The 16,248-nt window shown below is 43.4% G+C and overlaps 1 protein-coding gene across 1 annotated transcript; it reads right to left on the bottom strand.

Annotated features, from left to right (window-relative positions):
- Nucleotides 1–763: 763 nt before the first annotated feature.
- Nucleotides 764–14,722, bottom strand: LOC121728919 (maestro heat-like repeat-containing protein family member 1). Its single transcript, XM_042117251.1, has 13 exons — nt 14,574–14,722; nt 14,306–14,483; nt 13,986–14,157; nt 12,364–12,553; nt 9,211–12,040; nt 5,984–6,137; nt 5,405–5,665; nt 4,665–4,873; nt 3,740–3,937; nt 2,660–2,771; nt 2,322–2,492; nt 1,662–1,893; nt 764–1,458 (listed from the first exon to the last, which is right to left on the bottom strand). The coding sequence occupies exons 1-13, from the start codon at nt 14,602–14,604 to the stop codon at nt 1,286–1,288; spliced, it is 4,911 nt and encodes a 1,636-aa protein (XP_041973185.1). The 5' UTR covers nt 14,605–14,722; the 3' UTR covers nt 764–1,285.
- Nucleotides 14,723–16,248: the final 1,526 nt, after the last annotated feature.

The raw sequence follows: 16,248 nt of genomic DNA, 5'->3' as shown, positions 1-16,248 counted from the left end.
TATAAAATCGACACTTTAGGGTTAGTCGCCTCCTTAATTACCAAATTAAATTTTTTACACTCATAATAATATGGTTTAACATTTTATTGTCCCAAAGAAGTTGCAAAATATTCGATGAACTAACTTTCTACTACACAGGTTTATACCTAAAATACATTCTATAATTTTATCTTCGAATGTTAATGCCAATTTCACAAGCCCTTGTAATAGTTTTTATTCATTAAGTTAAGATCATAATATTATCTCTCTCATCCTCTATAATACTGAAAGAGATGACATGATAATTTAACAAAGAATATAGAATAATATTAACGTGAAATTGCTATTTTAGGTTTTGTATTCGATACGCTTTTTGTCTGTTTTATAACATTAACACTTAACCTACTTGGAATAAACAAGTTCAATATTATATCACAATATCACCTCAGTACTATAAATGGCTTTTAAATCTCTATTCCTGAAAAGATAAATAATTTTTTTCGTGACGTCTTATTGAATAATAATATATTTAATTTGCCCAATAACTTGGTAGAGAACATTTTAGAGAAACTTACGTAATTTGAAATGTATCTTTTAAGTATAATATCATAACGTGCTTAATTTATTGAAATAATTTTTGGTAACCCAAGATTATTAATAAGTTTCCTTAAGGCCCCTTAATATTACGACAAAGATCAAGTTATAAATAATGTTTAAAAGCTTAAGCCCCAATTTCACCAACGACTGTTAAAGTTAACGCTCGAGTTTTTCATACGAATGAAAGAGAAGACATAATAATATTTTAACACGCTGTTAACACTAACAGACGTTGGTAAAATTGGGGCTAATGATAATGTTACCATTTTCAGAAGCATTATGAGACGTCATTACGTAAAACTATCCATGCTTTCTAGCTTACCTAAATCCTGCCGTATATTCTTGAATGTTCAAATTTTTTTGAAAATTTATAATTCATAACGTTACTATTTCATAAAGATCTTCACTTCGTCTCATTTAACGACCGCACTCAGATACGTATATTATTACATAACTTTAATTGAATGAGGAATTTAACAGAAAATTTATTAAGCTTATGTCAAGACCTTCTTTAAAATGTTAGGTAATCATCAAATGTCTCCGAGTGTGGCTGTTATTAAATTTAATTGCGTACGGCGAGCGTACTCATGCCGTCCGCTGCACGCAAAACATTAGGGGCGTGACGATTGTGGGCGGAGCGATGTCAGGCCAGCGTACGCATGCGGGCGTGACGCGAACGAGTGCGGGCGCGCTCAGGGGCGGAGCTACGTCAGGCGCATTCGTAGAGGCATAGCGCGGCGAGGGCGGCGGCGGCGGCGGGGCGCGCGGCCACATCGCCCGACCGCACCAGCTGCGTGAGCCGCACGCGCGTCGACGACGTCACCTCCTTCTCTACCTCGTCTGTTGCGTCGCGCACGCGGTTCAGCTCCTCGTATAGGATACCTGAAAAATACATTATTTAAAACTACGTATAGGATGCACGCAACTTTAAGATCACTCGGCAAAGAAAGATGGAAATTTGGTGATTTTAATCAATAAAAAACAAACGTTCTAAAACCTAATGCTTGTTTTGCTAGTTTTCACACGCGTATACGCTTTTACACACACAAGCACGTAGGGTCGTGCGCGCGCACACACAGACTGACCGATGAGCAGCGCGGGGTGTCGCAGGTCGGCGGGCGCGTGCAGGTGTCGTGCAGCGTGCCGCGCGACGCCGGGCAGCGTGTCGGCGCGCTCGTCCGCCAGCGTCCGCAGCAGCGCGCGCAGGAACTCCTCCACGTGCAGGCGGCCCTCATCGACCAGGTGCGTCTGCACGAACGCGCTCGTGCGCGGCGTCTCCAGCAGACCGAACACGATGCGTAAAGTGAACTTGCTAGCCTAGAAACAGTTTTTTTTTTGTTTTGTTAAGTAAATAATTTTTAATTTGCTACTTAGCATAATCTGTGTCTTTCACTTGCGAGTGAAAGAGACAATAGTTCGCGCGCCTTACAAGCGGAAACGAGATAGTAATTGTGCGATGGTGATAATGACAGCAGCGTTGGATCAACACAAGATTTTTATCTGCTTATTTTCTGGGCTAGACTGCTATGTTTTTTAGAGATTTATCGCTTGAGGGTACAAACTTCTCCATACACCAGACTTAAAAAGTTGTTAGTCGGTTACTACTTAATACGCAAGGGCCTTTTTACTCGTTCATTTGTATTCTATTGCGTTACTAACATTGGCTAGCTATGATTTTAAGGTAAGATAACTGTGACATTCTCATCTTCCATCGAGGTTATATGTTGGTAACTTTATATACTGACCCTGACAACATCAGCATCCCCATCATTAAGGTGCAGCAGCAGGGTGGGCAGACAGGCGACGGCCTGGTCGGCCAGCGCCTCCCGCGCCGCCGCCGCGCGCGCCGCCAGACCGAATACGCGCACCGCCGCCGCCCGCGTCACGGCGCACGACGACGACATGTACGGCCGGACCTGTTAACCGGAAAGTTATGTTAAACTTAAAATTAAGATAATGTACAAATAAATTAAGATAATGTGCAAAAATCACAATATCGAGTGGCATCACTACGTATTTTAACGAGAAACCATAAAGTTAGGACCGCACTACGCGGTGTCTAGCCTTTAACAAATATACAAACCTTCTGCGCCACGGCAGTGATCTCGCGTTGCGCGGCGCGGTCGAGCTCGGCGTCGGCCAGCAGCCGCGTCAGACCCTGCATCGCGGCCAGTGGCACGTTATCCACCTGAGACCTGGACATAGATAATAATATATTGTTTGTGTCTCACTGTTGGGAGCCTATAAGACTTCAGTCTCGAAATCTGTTGGCAACGGGGCGGGAGCGGCGGCGGCGCGTAGCAATATAATACAAATCTTATCTATATCGCGCGGCGTACTAGACATATCTATAATATATGTCTAGTATGCCGCGCGCCGCTGTTTTCGAGGCCTGTCCATATAAAGCTATACGCTCCCGACCCGCTGCCCGCCAATTTCGAGACTGAAGCCTTAATAGAGAAAATAATAGAGAGACGCTGATAATGGACAATTATGTGGACAAGAAAAAATAAGGTATGGCCCAGAATCCGAGAAAAAAGAAAAGAAACGAGCCCAGGAGTGGATAGCCTTAAATATTGCATTGGAAATGGCAGCAAAGAAATGGTGCAAAAATCATTAGCCGCAAATTACCTACTACATATATTTTCTTTTAGAGTTGAAGTTATCTTTTATATTCCTTTTTAAATACTTACTTTTATATATAAAGAAGAGCGTAATTCAAGTTCTGCTCTTTTGTCGATCATGTCTTTTTCAATATGCCAAACAGAGGCAAGCTGACCTTCTACAGTTATGTGTGTAAATCTATTTGTCAGGTGACATATAAGATTTGTATTTTTGTGTGTATGTTTGTAATGAATAAACTCAAAAACAACTGTGCCGATTTCAAAAATTCTTTAACCGTTGGAAAGCTACATTCATCTTGAGTAACAGGTAGGCTATATTTACTGCTAGAGAAGATTAGGGATCCTTACTAAAACTTAAGTAACGTAATCCAAGGTGTAAAAAAGTGCCCTTAAACGTCTTTCGTCGCATACGCGGAGACTATTGATGATAGAACAAAAGTAAGTTCTACAAGATTGAAGAACATATTAATATCTACAAAAAAACCATATCACCCGTGCGACGTCGGGTCTTGCCGCTATAATACTAAATGTGTACTAACTGCGTATACGGCGCATCGATGCCCTCACTGAGTGCAGCGAGCGCGTTGGGCAAGGCTGCGGCGCGCTGCGGGGCGTTGAGGTGCACGATGTGCGCCGCGCCGCGCAGGCACGCCGCGCGCACGCCCGGCGCCGCGTCCCGCCACCCCGCCGACAGAGTAGCTAGCGCAGTCTCCATCACTACTGGGTTGTCGTTACATCTGCAAGTTTGTGTTTTAATTGAAATAAAATGTAAAGCTAAAAAACAAACACATAATGTTACATACTATCGGAGAATTTGATTCGTAGGGTGGACCAGGGACCCACGTAATTTGGTCACCCTCTACAGGAGGAAAAAACATTGGGTAAGTTACCGCTGTCAATCCTGGCGATACATGAGTCGCAGCGGTAAGAATGTGGTGAATGAATTCCCGTTTAAAAAAAGCACATCAATTAGGGCTTGATTACAACTGCCGAGTAGAGTGGGGACTGGGGAGACAGTGGTGAGATGCTCTGGGTGGTAGTGAAATTAGCCGAGAGCGTCGAGTGCTCGGCCGATACCCAGGGCCGGATTTATATTTTTTATGAGAATAGGCCACTTAAATTTTGCCGCCCCTAGGTTCAAACTCTGCCGCAGTCCTGGGAGGCTGCCACTCCCCCTAGGACCATATAGGACAGGACGGAGCCGCTCTTATGTGCGAAGTGTGCGGCGCACACAGGCGCTAAGACAATAGGGCGCCGCGACGTAGCCAATTTAGGTCAAATTTAACAAAATATAAGAAATTGAAACATTAAGATTTGAGATGCTTCATAGATTTCGCACACAGGCGCTGTGGAGGGTTGGCGCGGCCCCGATATAGGACGTTGCCACCTATAGGCCATGGGCGGCAACGTCGTGCCTACCCTATTCGGTAGGTGTGATCAAGGCAGTAGATGGCAGCGGCATACCTGTAGTGTAGCAGCTCAGCTAATAACGCGTGTGCGGCGCGGCGCGGCGGGGGCAGGGGGTGGCGGGCGGCATTCGCGAGGCGCGCGGCGAGGCGGGGGAGGTGCGCCGCCGCCGCCCGACACAGCGCCCCACCCGCTAGCGCCGCCAGTTCAGAGGCCCCGCCCTCTGTGTATTGCCCGCTCAGCCATATTGAACATGCGTCGCGCACCTGGTAGCAACGTCATTGTCAATTAGACTCAAGTTAGCGGGCCCCTCGACGAGCAATTTTATTGCGCAATATAACGTATTACGTAATATTATTAACCGTCTAGGGTTGATGTTAAACAGCGCCCGCCTTCAATATAATTGTCAAATAATAAATATAAACTGTTCAATAAAATTGAAGCGTGATATTGCGCAATACAATTGATCATCTAGGGGCCGGGTTACGCTTGCATTCAGCGAAAAAGAGATGTATGTTTTAAGTTTTTTCAAGAACTTGACGACCGCGAGTCACTGGACACAACTCTTGAAGACAATAATTCAAATTTTTCATATTTATAATCCTAAAATTTTGCAATCAATAGGCACCATTCGTGCACCATTCTATACCAAATAACAGTTTTTAATTTTTCTTAGCTACAATCAGAGACCAGCCATACACTACAATTTAGCGTTTTATAAGTATAATAATAATTTTAATTATTTATTATATTTAAGACACAGTACTAGCATGCTTAGTTTAACAAACATTTCTTACCTTATCACAATCAGATCTCTCTAGGAAGGCATTGAACGTGTTAATAGTTATTTTGGCTGGGGACAGCTTGATGGCTTCTCTGTTGGGGATGATGCCGAATCTCTCGTGGCCCTTGTTTGCTGGGACCGAATATGCGGGGGCCACGGCGTCTATGTAACACGCTAGTGTTGTGTATAACACGGTGAATAGGTCGGCGAACTTGGCTATACATATCGGCCGCATAGCCGGCTCTTGAAGCATCTCGCCAAGCGCGCTGATGAGCTAAAAAAATATTGTCGCTCGAAAGACGCTCGAAAAAGACTATTTTCTTTTAACTTACACAAATGTTACACAATGAATAAGCTGTATAATTGTGTTGTTGGATAATTTAGAAAAGTCACTTGACTTAAATGAGGTTTTTACCACTATCGTCATTATAACCAGAAAACGTGTTTTACATCCACGATTAAAGCGTTGAGGCTATATTAGGCGGGCTACTTTTACAAACCTATAGACACCTATTATTTTTTAAACCAAAACTAATTTTGTAGTAAATACTTTGTAGTTATAAAAATCATACAAAAATCTTAAGTAACTTACAGTTAGTGGTTGCAGAGCAGCAATGCGATTCTCCGTAATGTGGTAGGGGTCTTCATATAGTTCTATGGAAGTCATAAGTCGTAAGAAATTGTCCACTATGGATTCCGAAATGTTCTCGTCCCTGGCCAAGTAGCGCCAACACGTTATAACAGATCTGAAATTGAAAATATAGATATAACTCTTTCATCATCATCATCATATCAGCCTATAGTCGTCCACTGCTGGACATAGGCCTCTCTCAATGAACGCCAAGATGACCGATCTCCTGCTACTCGCATCCAACATGGGCATCTAAGCGGAGATCGTCGTCCCACCTAGTTGGAGGTCGACCTACACCCCGATTTCTCCTTGGTCTCCATTCCAGAGTAAGTTTACTCCAGCGATCGTCTGTTCTTCGAGCTACGTGACCAGCCCAGTTCCACTTCAGCGTACTAATTCTCTGCACTATGTCGGTGACTTTAGTTCTTTGACGATTTGTTTCAATTGGAAGCTTATCCGCCAAAGAAACTCCGAGCATAGCGCGTTCCATAGCACGCTGAGCGACGGAAAACTTACGAGCTAGCCCTGCTTTAAAAGGCCAGGTTTCTGCCCCGTAGGTCATAACGGGAAGCACGCATTGATCGAAGACTTTCGTCTTCAAGCTCTGCGGAATATGCGACGTGAGAATGTGGCTTAGCTTCCTGAATGCTGCCCAACCCAACTGTATCCTCCTATCGGTTTCTCTCTCGAAGTTATGTCTACCTACCTGCAGCATGTGCCCCAAATAGACATATTCCGTTACGACTTCGAGAAAGACACCGTTAACTGCAACCGGTCTCGGGAGAACATGTTCGTTGAACATGACTTTCGTCTTGTCCAAGTTCATCCCGAGACCGATCCGCCGGGAAGATTCATTTAGGTCGTTCAACATTTCCTGCAAGTCCTCCAACGATTTTACCAATATGACGATATCGTCAGCGAAACGAAGGTGTGAGAGGTACTTGCCATTAACGTTTATGCCACGTCCTTTCCAGTTTAGGGTCTTGAAGGCGTCCTCTAACGCATTTGTGAACAGTTTCGGGGAAATAATATCCCCCTGTCTCACTCCTCAATGCAAATAGATTGGCCTTGTTGTGGCCCCCTGTACTCGGACGGACATAGACGCGGCATTATATAGACCTTTCAAAACTTCGACGTAACGCCAATCGACTTGACATCGTTGCAGGGCTTCCAGAACAGCCCAGGTCTCAACAGAGTCAAAAGCCTTCTCATAGTCCACAAAGGCAAGGCACAATGGCTGCCTGTACTCATGTGACTTTTGTACAACTTGCCTTAAGGTGTGAATATGGTCTATGGTGCTAAAGCCTCTGCGAAACCCAGCCTGCTCCGGTGGCTGGCATTCGTCAAGTTTATTGGATAGGCGATTCGTAATGATCCTAGAAAACTACTTATACATATATGTGACTCAAAAGCGAGATGGGTCTATAATTTTTAAGAAGGGTATTATCGCCCTTCTTAAAAAAGAGAACCACCTCGCTTTTAAGCCACTCTTCGAGGGAAACTCCCTGTTCAAGGACAAAATTAAAGACTTTACGAAGCTCTTTCAAGACGGGTTCGCCTCCCGCTCTGAGAAGTTCGATCGTAATTCCGTCCCTCCCCGGGACCTTTCCGTCGATTTCGTCTATACTGACGTCAGGAAGCTCGCCAGAAAGATGCCGGGTGAGTTTGGCACGCGGGTCGTCATCACGAGGATTAGGTTGCGAAGCATGTGAAGCATACAAGCGGCTATAGAAATCCTCGATCTCGGACAGAACCCCTCTCGTGAGGAAACGATTTGGCCACAGCTATTCTTCACCTTCGTCAGATGACTCCTCCCGAGGCGCCTTACTTAAATGCGATAAAGGCTTTCGGCTGAGCGTGTTGGAACAATTAGAGATCATAAAAGAAAAGAAAAATAACAAATTTGCATTGTTGAATGACCAAACTTGTTTGACTACGTCACCGCTTATTAATTTGTTGGGGGGTACTAGTGAGGGTAGTGGGGGTAGTGGGGATAGTAGCGGGGCTCGATAGTGTATAAAAGGCGGCGTGACATTGTTCGTAGAGTCCACATCCTGAGGATGCTCCGGTGTTGGGGTGAAACGCGCGTCGAGGTTTTCAACCTGCATGGTGGTGAGGGGCCTTGCACGGATTTGCCAACATTATTGCTTGTGTGGTGGTGGTGTTTGCAGGTTCTTGCATGCGAGTGTACGCATAGGCAGTGTGGGAGGAGGGAGGTGCTGTACGCATGCCTATGCGTACACTCACTCATTTACTTAAAGGTAGAAGTTTATTTCACGGAATATTGCTAAAAATAATAACAAATTAAATTTTTTTAACAAGAGATTTGTTGACGAGGAATCCCACCCCGCCCCGGGATGTATGATCTCCCTCTCGGAAGTAGAAAAGGTGACCCGATGGCAAAGTCATGGTGTCTTCCCATTGTCTTCGGACCTCGCACAACCCTAATACGTGCCAACGTTTCCAATTCTACCTCCAGTTCGACTAGGTGGTCTTCGAGTCTAAGCGTTCGTCCGTTGTACGTCGCCAGGTCCAGTTGGTGGTAGCGATCCGTAGCCCGGAGATTCTTAGCACCCCTCGCAGTGCCGTTACCATGGCCGCTACCGTGGCCAGGAATAGTACCGCTACCGGGAACTAGGGGCCTTCTGGTGCGTTTCATAAGAGGCATTTGCTCATAATTGCCACGCGGAGCACGCGGATTGGCAATCTGACAGGGGGCCAATGAATCCAACCATCAATGCTGCAGCCCATTGATGACCATGGATTTCTTCACTGACCGATAGGGTCAGTGAAGAAATCCATGGTTGATGGTTTTACCGCCATCCTTCGGTTGACTAACTGCGCTTGATGTTAGATCTATCCCACACTAATTATTGTGAGACAGAACTACCATCAGGCGGGCGGTGGGGTCGTCACATCCCTACGCCTACCTCTAACTCTATATAACTCTTTATTTCTCACAAATTGGTACTAACTAGTTCTAACATGACAAGATTACAGTAAAATGTGGGCAAAAGCAAATTGTCTTAACAGTAATGGCTGTTGGAATGTTGTATTCGAGAAAGCGATAACTCCCTTTAAAAAACAGAAGGAAACCCTTTACTAAACTCAACAGTCAATCGAACCTAACATCAAATACTTAAAAATAAACCTAAAGGTAGGACAACTAATATAAAAAATATACTTACGAGCTAAGCGGTATCTTCTGGCCCAGCAGTACAGCAGTGACAGCGTTAGAATGGTTTCTTGTGAGAGACAGTAGCGGTTTAAGCAGTCTACCGCGAGCATCATCATTCACTCGATCCATCGTCCCAAGTATCACCTCCACTATACGCTCCACGTTTTGGAACAACTCCTGACCTTTGATCACGAAAAACTCGTCCAAAACGGCGCTGCTTCCGACACCCCTGTTCTCCTGATCGTCGTAACCTTCCAGCAAACTCTCTATGAACTGCATCGTGTGGAGATGGGGGATTTTCGGCGTTATGGTAGCGCAGAGCTTGCTGCAGTAGTCCGCTATCATGCCCAGGTCGTTGGTGAGGATATTGTTCTGTAGTTGCGTTAGCCCAACGATATATTCGTCGTCGGCCTCAGTGATGTGGCCCTCGTAGAGATCTTGGATCTGTATGATGATCTTGACGCAATCGATGGTGGTCAACCGCACGGGGAAGTTGGTGTCCGCCACGCCCGGGACGACAAGACCAAGGAGGTACCCCATCTGCCCAAACTTGCTGGGAGTCTCGTAGTTCAGCTTCACGTTCTTGATGTACGCGTCGAAGACGACCTGCAGGATCAAGGTTGCGGCGGTTCGGATCTCGTCGTTTTCGTGGCGTATCCACTCGACCAGCAGGCCGACTATGTCGTCGATGGTGCTCAAGCACGTCGACTGGATTATCAACTCCTTGATCAGGTCGTGCAGGAGATTCAGCGAGTCGTTCAAGGTCTTCGCAAGTAAGTCGTTTTTGTGGTCGTTTCCCTCCAGCTCGTACTTCTTCTTGAAGGACGAGAGCTCCCCGAATATGCTGTTGAAGAACACCCTGAGGATCGTATTCCGTTCCTCCGGCAGAATACCCTTCTGCAACTTGGTGAGACCCTTGGAGGCCTTCACGATGATGGGATACAACTCGACGTTCCTCCTCTCGAGATTGGAATTGTATATTTGCTCGAGGACGGCGTTCAGAAGCTGCCAGCGGTTTCTCAGGCCCACGTTGTGATGCGCGGCAGGATGGAGCGCCTTGCTGATCTCGTACAGGGTCGTTATGCTCGCCCTGCACAAGTCGTAGGATGGTCCGGCTTTAAGAATGTCGTACAGTATGGAGGTGACGTTCTCCCCGAGCCGCGCCAGCACGTGTGGGTCCAGACACTCGCGCGCCACGCATCCATAGCATGTTATTATCGCGTATTTTACTACCCCTAGCTCCAGCTCATTCTTCGACGATCTAGAGGATAAGAAATTGAGCAGCTTGTTGCCGCGCTTCGCCTCGTTCTCCTTGTAGATGACGTCGAGCTCGTTCTGTATGAACTCCCCGTGCTGCCGCGACGCGATGCCGACGGCCCCGCTCACGTAGTACACGCTGTCCATCGGGATCGCTCGCAGGGCTAGAACTATGATCTTCAGAATAGTTTCGACGGCCGCGGCGTTCGAGATGTGGCATGAGAGCACGGCCAGGTACTGAAGGGAGACTCCCTTGATCATCGGCTGGTTCTTCTTGATCAGGATCTGCTGCGATATCAGCGTCGCTATAATCTCGACCCACTTGTTGTTGTTCACCTGCTCGACGGCCGAGACCAGGAGGTCGAGCAGCATCCTGTGCCACTCCTCCCTCGATTCGTTTTTCTCCACGAACTTGAGCAGACGCTGGATCTCCACGGTCCACAGGGTCTTCAAATTCTTGTGCACGTCCCCCGCGTACTCCTCTAGGAACACGAGCAAATTCTTGTTTCTCTCCTTCTCGTCCGGATCCGCGACGTGCATGATGCACCTGACGAATACGAGGTCCGGGGAGATCTTGAGATCCACTACGGCGTCGGACTTGTCGTCGTCCTCGGAGTTGTTCTGCAGCAGGGACGTCAGGCACTGGCTGACCGTCGACATGGAGGGCGTCAGCTCCTCCAACGTCAGGGCATGCAGGAGCAGGGTGAGCAGCTGACTCCTGACGCTCGTGACCGTATTGCACATGAGCACCATCGAGCTCTTGCAGGTGTCGCGCAGGTCTAGAACGTCCGTCTTCGAAGCATTCGGGATTTCGACGCCGCAATGTTTGATTATGAACTCGACCATTGTGAAATCCTCGGTGTTGGTTATGCAGTTTCTGTACACTAGGCCAACTATCGCCTTCACTAGCAGCTTCTTCATCTTAATCCCCTGCTCCATCATTATCATCACTTTGAGTAGGGCGATGAATTTGGAGGCGAAATTCTCGACGAAGACATGCGACGACGTCGTCAGATGCGTCAGAATCACGACCGATTTCATTCTCTCCTTTTCCTGATTGTGTTTGCACAGGTGAAGCAGATTTTCGATCGTCTGGTCGGGAAACTGGCTGGCCATGTGGTCGAAGACTCGCAGCACTTCGAAGTGATTCTTCACCGACTGCGGCTGATCGTAGTCCGGCTCCAGCAGAACCAAGTTGAATAGGATATGATTTATTGAGTAGATGACGTTCTCGTTTAAATTGAGCTTCGGGTTGAGCGATGAGGGGGCGACTAAGTACGATATACACTGACTGATGTAGTAGCAGTTAATCATGGGCTTGCGGTACAACGACAGCAGTGAAAGGACGAATTTATTGACAGTCTCGTTGAATTGACGCTCCGGAATGAGCCTGGTGATAGGTCCGAGTGCTTCTAGCACGGACTCCGACACTTTGGGCTCGTGAGACGGCAGCCACTGGTTGTAAAGCACGTCAAACACTATAGAAAACTCAGTGACAAAATTCTCCTTGATGGATGTTATGTCTCCGCTCTGAACGTTGTCGCCGATCTGCTCTGCCACGGCCACAGCAAAATGTCCAAATGCTAAAAGAAAAATTTTAACTAAAAAATAAATTTAAAGAATCTAAAAAAACATTTTTTTCGTTATTATTACTTTTTTTATCAAAAATTTGTTTTGTAGCATAAAAGTATTTAAAGTCTTCTATCTCTATCTGTCATGTGACACACAAAGATAATGACATAACAGACAATGTATTATTTACCATCAAAATATTTTTATTTGTAAAAGTATATTAAGTATTCATTTCTACATAGTAAGATTCCAAAAAACACATCATTAATATAACCAAGAGGTAAAAAATATAATCAAAACAAAATTATTATACTTTTTTTTAAATTTCACTGACCATAAGCAAAAGACTGTTTGATACTGTCCTGCTTGACTAGTGTGAGGACAGGTAACATTTTGCCGAGGATCTCCTTGATGTGTGGCACCAGCTCGTGAGTGTTGACCGCAGCCAGTGTTCCCAGCGTGTGGGCGACTGTGTAGTGCGGCACGGACGCTGGAGTTAGTTGGTTGATCAGTGACCGGAGCACCTGGCAAAGATAATTTTGAATGAATGAAAAATATTTATTTCTAAGTTAACACTTATAAAACGTCGTGTCTACATGAGGCCTACCACTAGTTCGGGAACTACCCCGCCAAAAATTTTGATTCACAATCATAATCTGATTTTGAAATTTGATTTTTAAATCACAATTAATCATAATAATCATTTGTAGTAACTAAGAAAACTTTTTGGGTTCTTCAAAACAAAAAAGAGGAGATGATTGTCTTCCATAGACAATCAAACATTGAAATTGTCCAGGGCAATTTTTTTAAAATTTTTATCTTTGAAATACTGCACAGTAAAATCTGAAATGCACCCCATAATTTCAGTTATTGTAATTTTGAGATTAAAATAAAAATAAATGACTCATTTATATAAAAGTTAGGTATATAATATATTAATATAATAAGCTATATTTATTTCAACTATTGCACTTGGTGTAATTAATTTGCATTGATCAAACATTACAATACAGGATTATTTTTTCACCGGTACAATAAATCAACATACGTAGTTGTCAAAAATAAAAAATTATAGCAATTTTTGTTACTACCCTTTTGGAACAAAAAAACAAAAATATCAAGTCCCGGACTTATCCGCTAAACTACAAAAAAATGTGGATGCATTACGCATTTGAGGCAACTCGTGCACCGCCCGCGCCGCCCGCCGCCACCCGGCCGATCGCTTACCTCACCCCGGCGCCCCCTAACTCATACCGCACCCGTTGTCGCCTTGTAATTAATGCGCCCAAGCGGTATTAGATTGGATAAAGGATAAATTAATTAATACGAAAAAAAAATTATTTGTGAAATATACTCTATTATCAATACCAATGACGTGGTAAAATTTATTGTACTGGTGAAAAAATAATCCTGTATAGTAGTTATCACATAGCAAGTAATATGTAAAACAGACACACATCTGGTATTTGACATTATGATATTGGTTGACTAATTCTAATATTTGAAAGTAACTTGGCAATTGTTATGAAGATTGAAACATTAATTCACATACACAAAAATCTTTTGTGTAATAGTTTTTATTACTTGTATGTGCTAATATTATGTATTGATAGGTTGGTTGCAAATACTCAACCATAGCTATTATTATGTACGGCTTAAGTCTTTTTATTTAAAGATACAACTTATCTCTTTGTGTATTTCGGTTTCAAATAATTACAAAACTAGCTGTTTGACCGAGCTTTGCTCGGTAACCGATGAAAATGACATTTTCTAGAAATGATTCCTAGTTAGATCGATATATCGCCCCCGAAACCCCCTGTATACTAAATTTCATGAAAATCGTTGGAGCCGATTCCGAGATTCCAATTATATATATATATATATATATATATATACAAGAATTGCTCATTTAAAGATATAACATTAAAGGAATTAAACAGTACAGTCGGGACATACCAAATCCAAGTGTTCATGGCTGATAGCAACTAGCACTGACGATGCCCCCATCTGCACCAGAGGCTCATGTGATGGATTGTCCATCATAGCTCGCAGCATTGCGTTGACTAGATCTGAGGCAACCTTGGCATCCAACTTCTTTATTTGATTGACACATGTTTGCTCCAGTACCCTGATGAAATTAGCGATGAAATATATCAAAGGACACCGTTTACTCCTTGCTAAGCCCAATTTTTATTGTTTGTTTAAATTTATTTGATTCCTAATTTCCAACTACTAATAAAATATTTAAAACTCCTTAGAAAACCAAGAATACTTACTTGACTATGTTTCCTAATTGTGTTGTACTTATTTTTACTTTGTTTTGATAAAATTCACAGAATATTTCTATGACTTCATTTGGGTACACATTAGCTATTTTAGTTAAGGACTTGATCACAACATTGCTCACAGCGTTATCGTTGTCTCCAATCGCGTCTATAAGGACACCCACTGTATCTATAACAAAAATAAACAAGTATTATTGACGTACTTATCTCATTTCTGTTCAATGAGACATTAAAATAATTTATTCATAAATCATGATACCTTTTAGACAATCTGTTTCTGAAGTTGACATTGTGTCCGAGTTATAACATTAACATTTTCAGAGTAATGAACTGTATATTGTTAGATCTGCACATTAAGGTATCAAAATTAAATATTTCTTCACAAAACTTTTCTTGCTTTTCACGAAGATGAAAATTGTTAATTGACATTTGACAAAGTATGAATTTCATATTTGACATTGACGTTTGGTGTTTGTCAGTTTGACAAACGTCAACGTCAATTTGATTGCGGCTCTTCACGATGGGCCAGCGCAGTGGGCCATCACGATGGCCTAGCGTGTGGAGGATGTAGTGGCGTAGGATGGCCGATGACGCCAGCGCTGGCTGTGGAATGGCGGCGGTGTCGGTTTTTCGGCCACACATCAAAGGATGATGGCGGTACGCCTCTACACGTTGGCGATACGACAGTCGGTGCCTGACCGCGGTCGAGTGAGGACGTCGTAATTCGTATTACAATTTACGAATTTCATTCAAAATGAGGAGTACGTGGTCTCATAATGAATGAAACTGTATTAATATGATAAAGCCGAAAGTTTGTATGGATGTTTGTTACTTTTGTTACTCTTTTGCTCAAAACTACTGAACGGATTTTAATGAAACTTTACAATAATTATTAAAGCTTTTACATTATATATGTACATAACTCCTGACTCTTTAAAGATACAATTTTGGGAGTTTCGGTGTTGTTTTAAGAATATTATTCTATTATTACATTCATCATTGTCATCATCATCACTACCATAAACCATTATTTTAATTTTAGTCTCGAAATAATTATTCGTAGAATTCAAGAGAATTCATATTAGGATGGAGGTGATACGAAGTTCACCAGGTCATCTGGTGAAGTCATAAATTATTAAAAATGCACGTTTTGCATTGGCTAATGCTTACACGTCCATCTTGAACGACGTTTAGATCCACAGAGTACTTTATTATATATAGGAATAGAGATATAACTCAACGGCCTAGACGGGAAACTACTAGTGGCGCCGTCTGATAGTAAGCGTCTGAACTACATCGTGTATCGATTCAAGCGGCAGCCGACATACATATAAATAGCTATATATTTCTAGCTATTCCTACTTACAATCGTAACACATAAGAAAAAACAAAATAAAACACATAAATGGTATTAGCTATTTATTTTTTCTTCGGTACCGTACAGACTTTTGCCTTTTTGTATAATTCACATCAAAATAATACAAAGTCACTATCACACAATTTTCAGAGCACTAAAGAACGGGGAGAAGCACAAGAAACGCAGGAAGCTCAACTAAAAGTTAACACACATGACACAGAGCACAGTTTATTATTGGGATAATTAAAAGGGAACGGGATTACAAGAAGAAATAATTCCCATTTCCCGCAATGGCAGACATTTTTCTTGTGATGACAGATCACAAACATAGATCACAGAACACTCATACTCCTACGGGATGAAATCACGCACTGCCATCTATGTTTGAGTGTCGTAGTCAGTAGTAGTGCTACGTAATGCTACCAAATTAAAAAGTCCGTTATAGCATTACAATGCAATGCTTTTTGGTTGCTTCATTATTTAGCATACTAATAGTAGTAAAATTTCCAGTGTCATAGTACGGTAGGTACTAAGATTGTCGACCCTGTTTAGATCACAACTGAACACGGCCATCATG

This window comes from Aricia agestis, chromosome 1 (genome assembly GCF_905147365.1).
Source record: "Aricia agestis chromosome 1, ilAriAges1.1, whole genome shotgun sequence".
Lineage (NCBI taxonomy): Eukaryota > Metazoa > Arthropoda > Insecta > Lepidoptera > Lycaenidae > Aricia > Aricia agestis.
The sequence above is the reverse complement of the archived record's forward strand: the minus strand, read 5'-3'. Positions and strand labels throughout refer to the sequence as shown.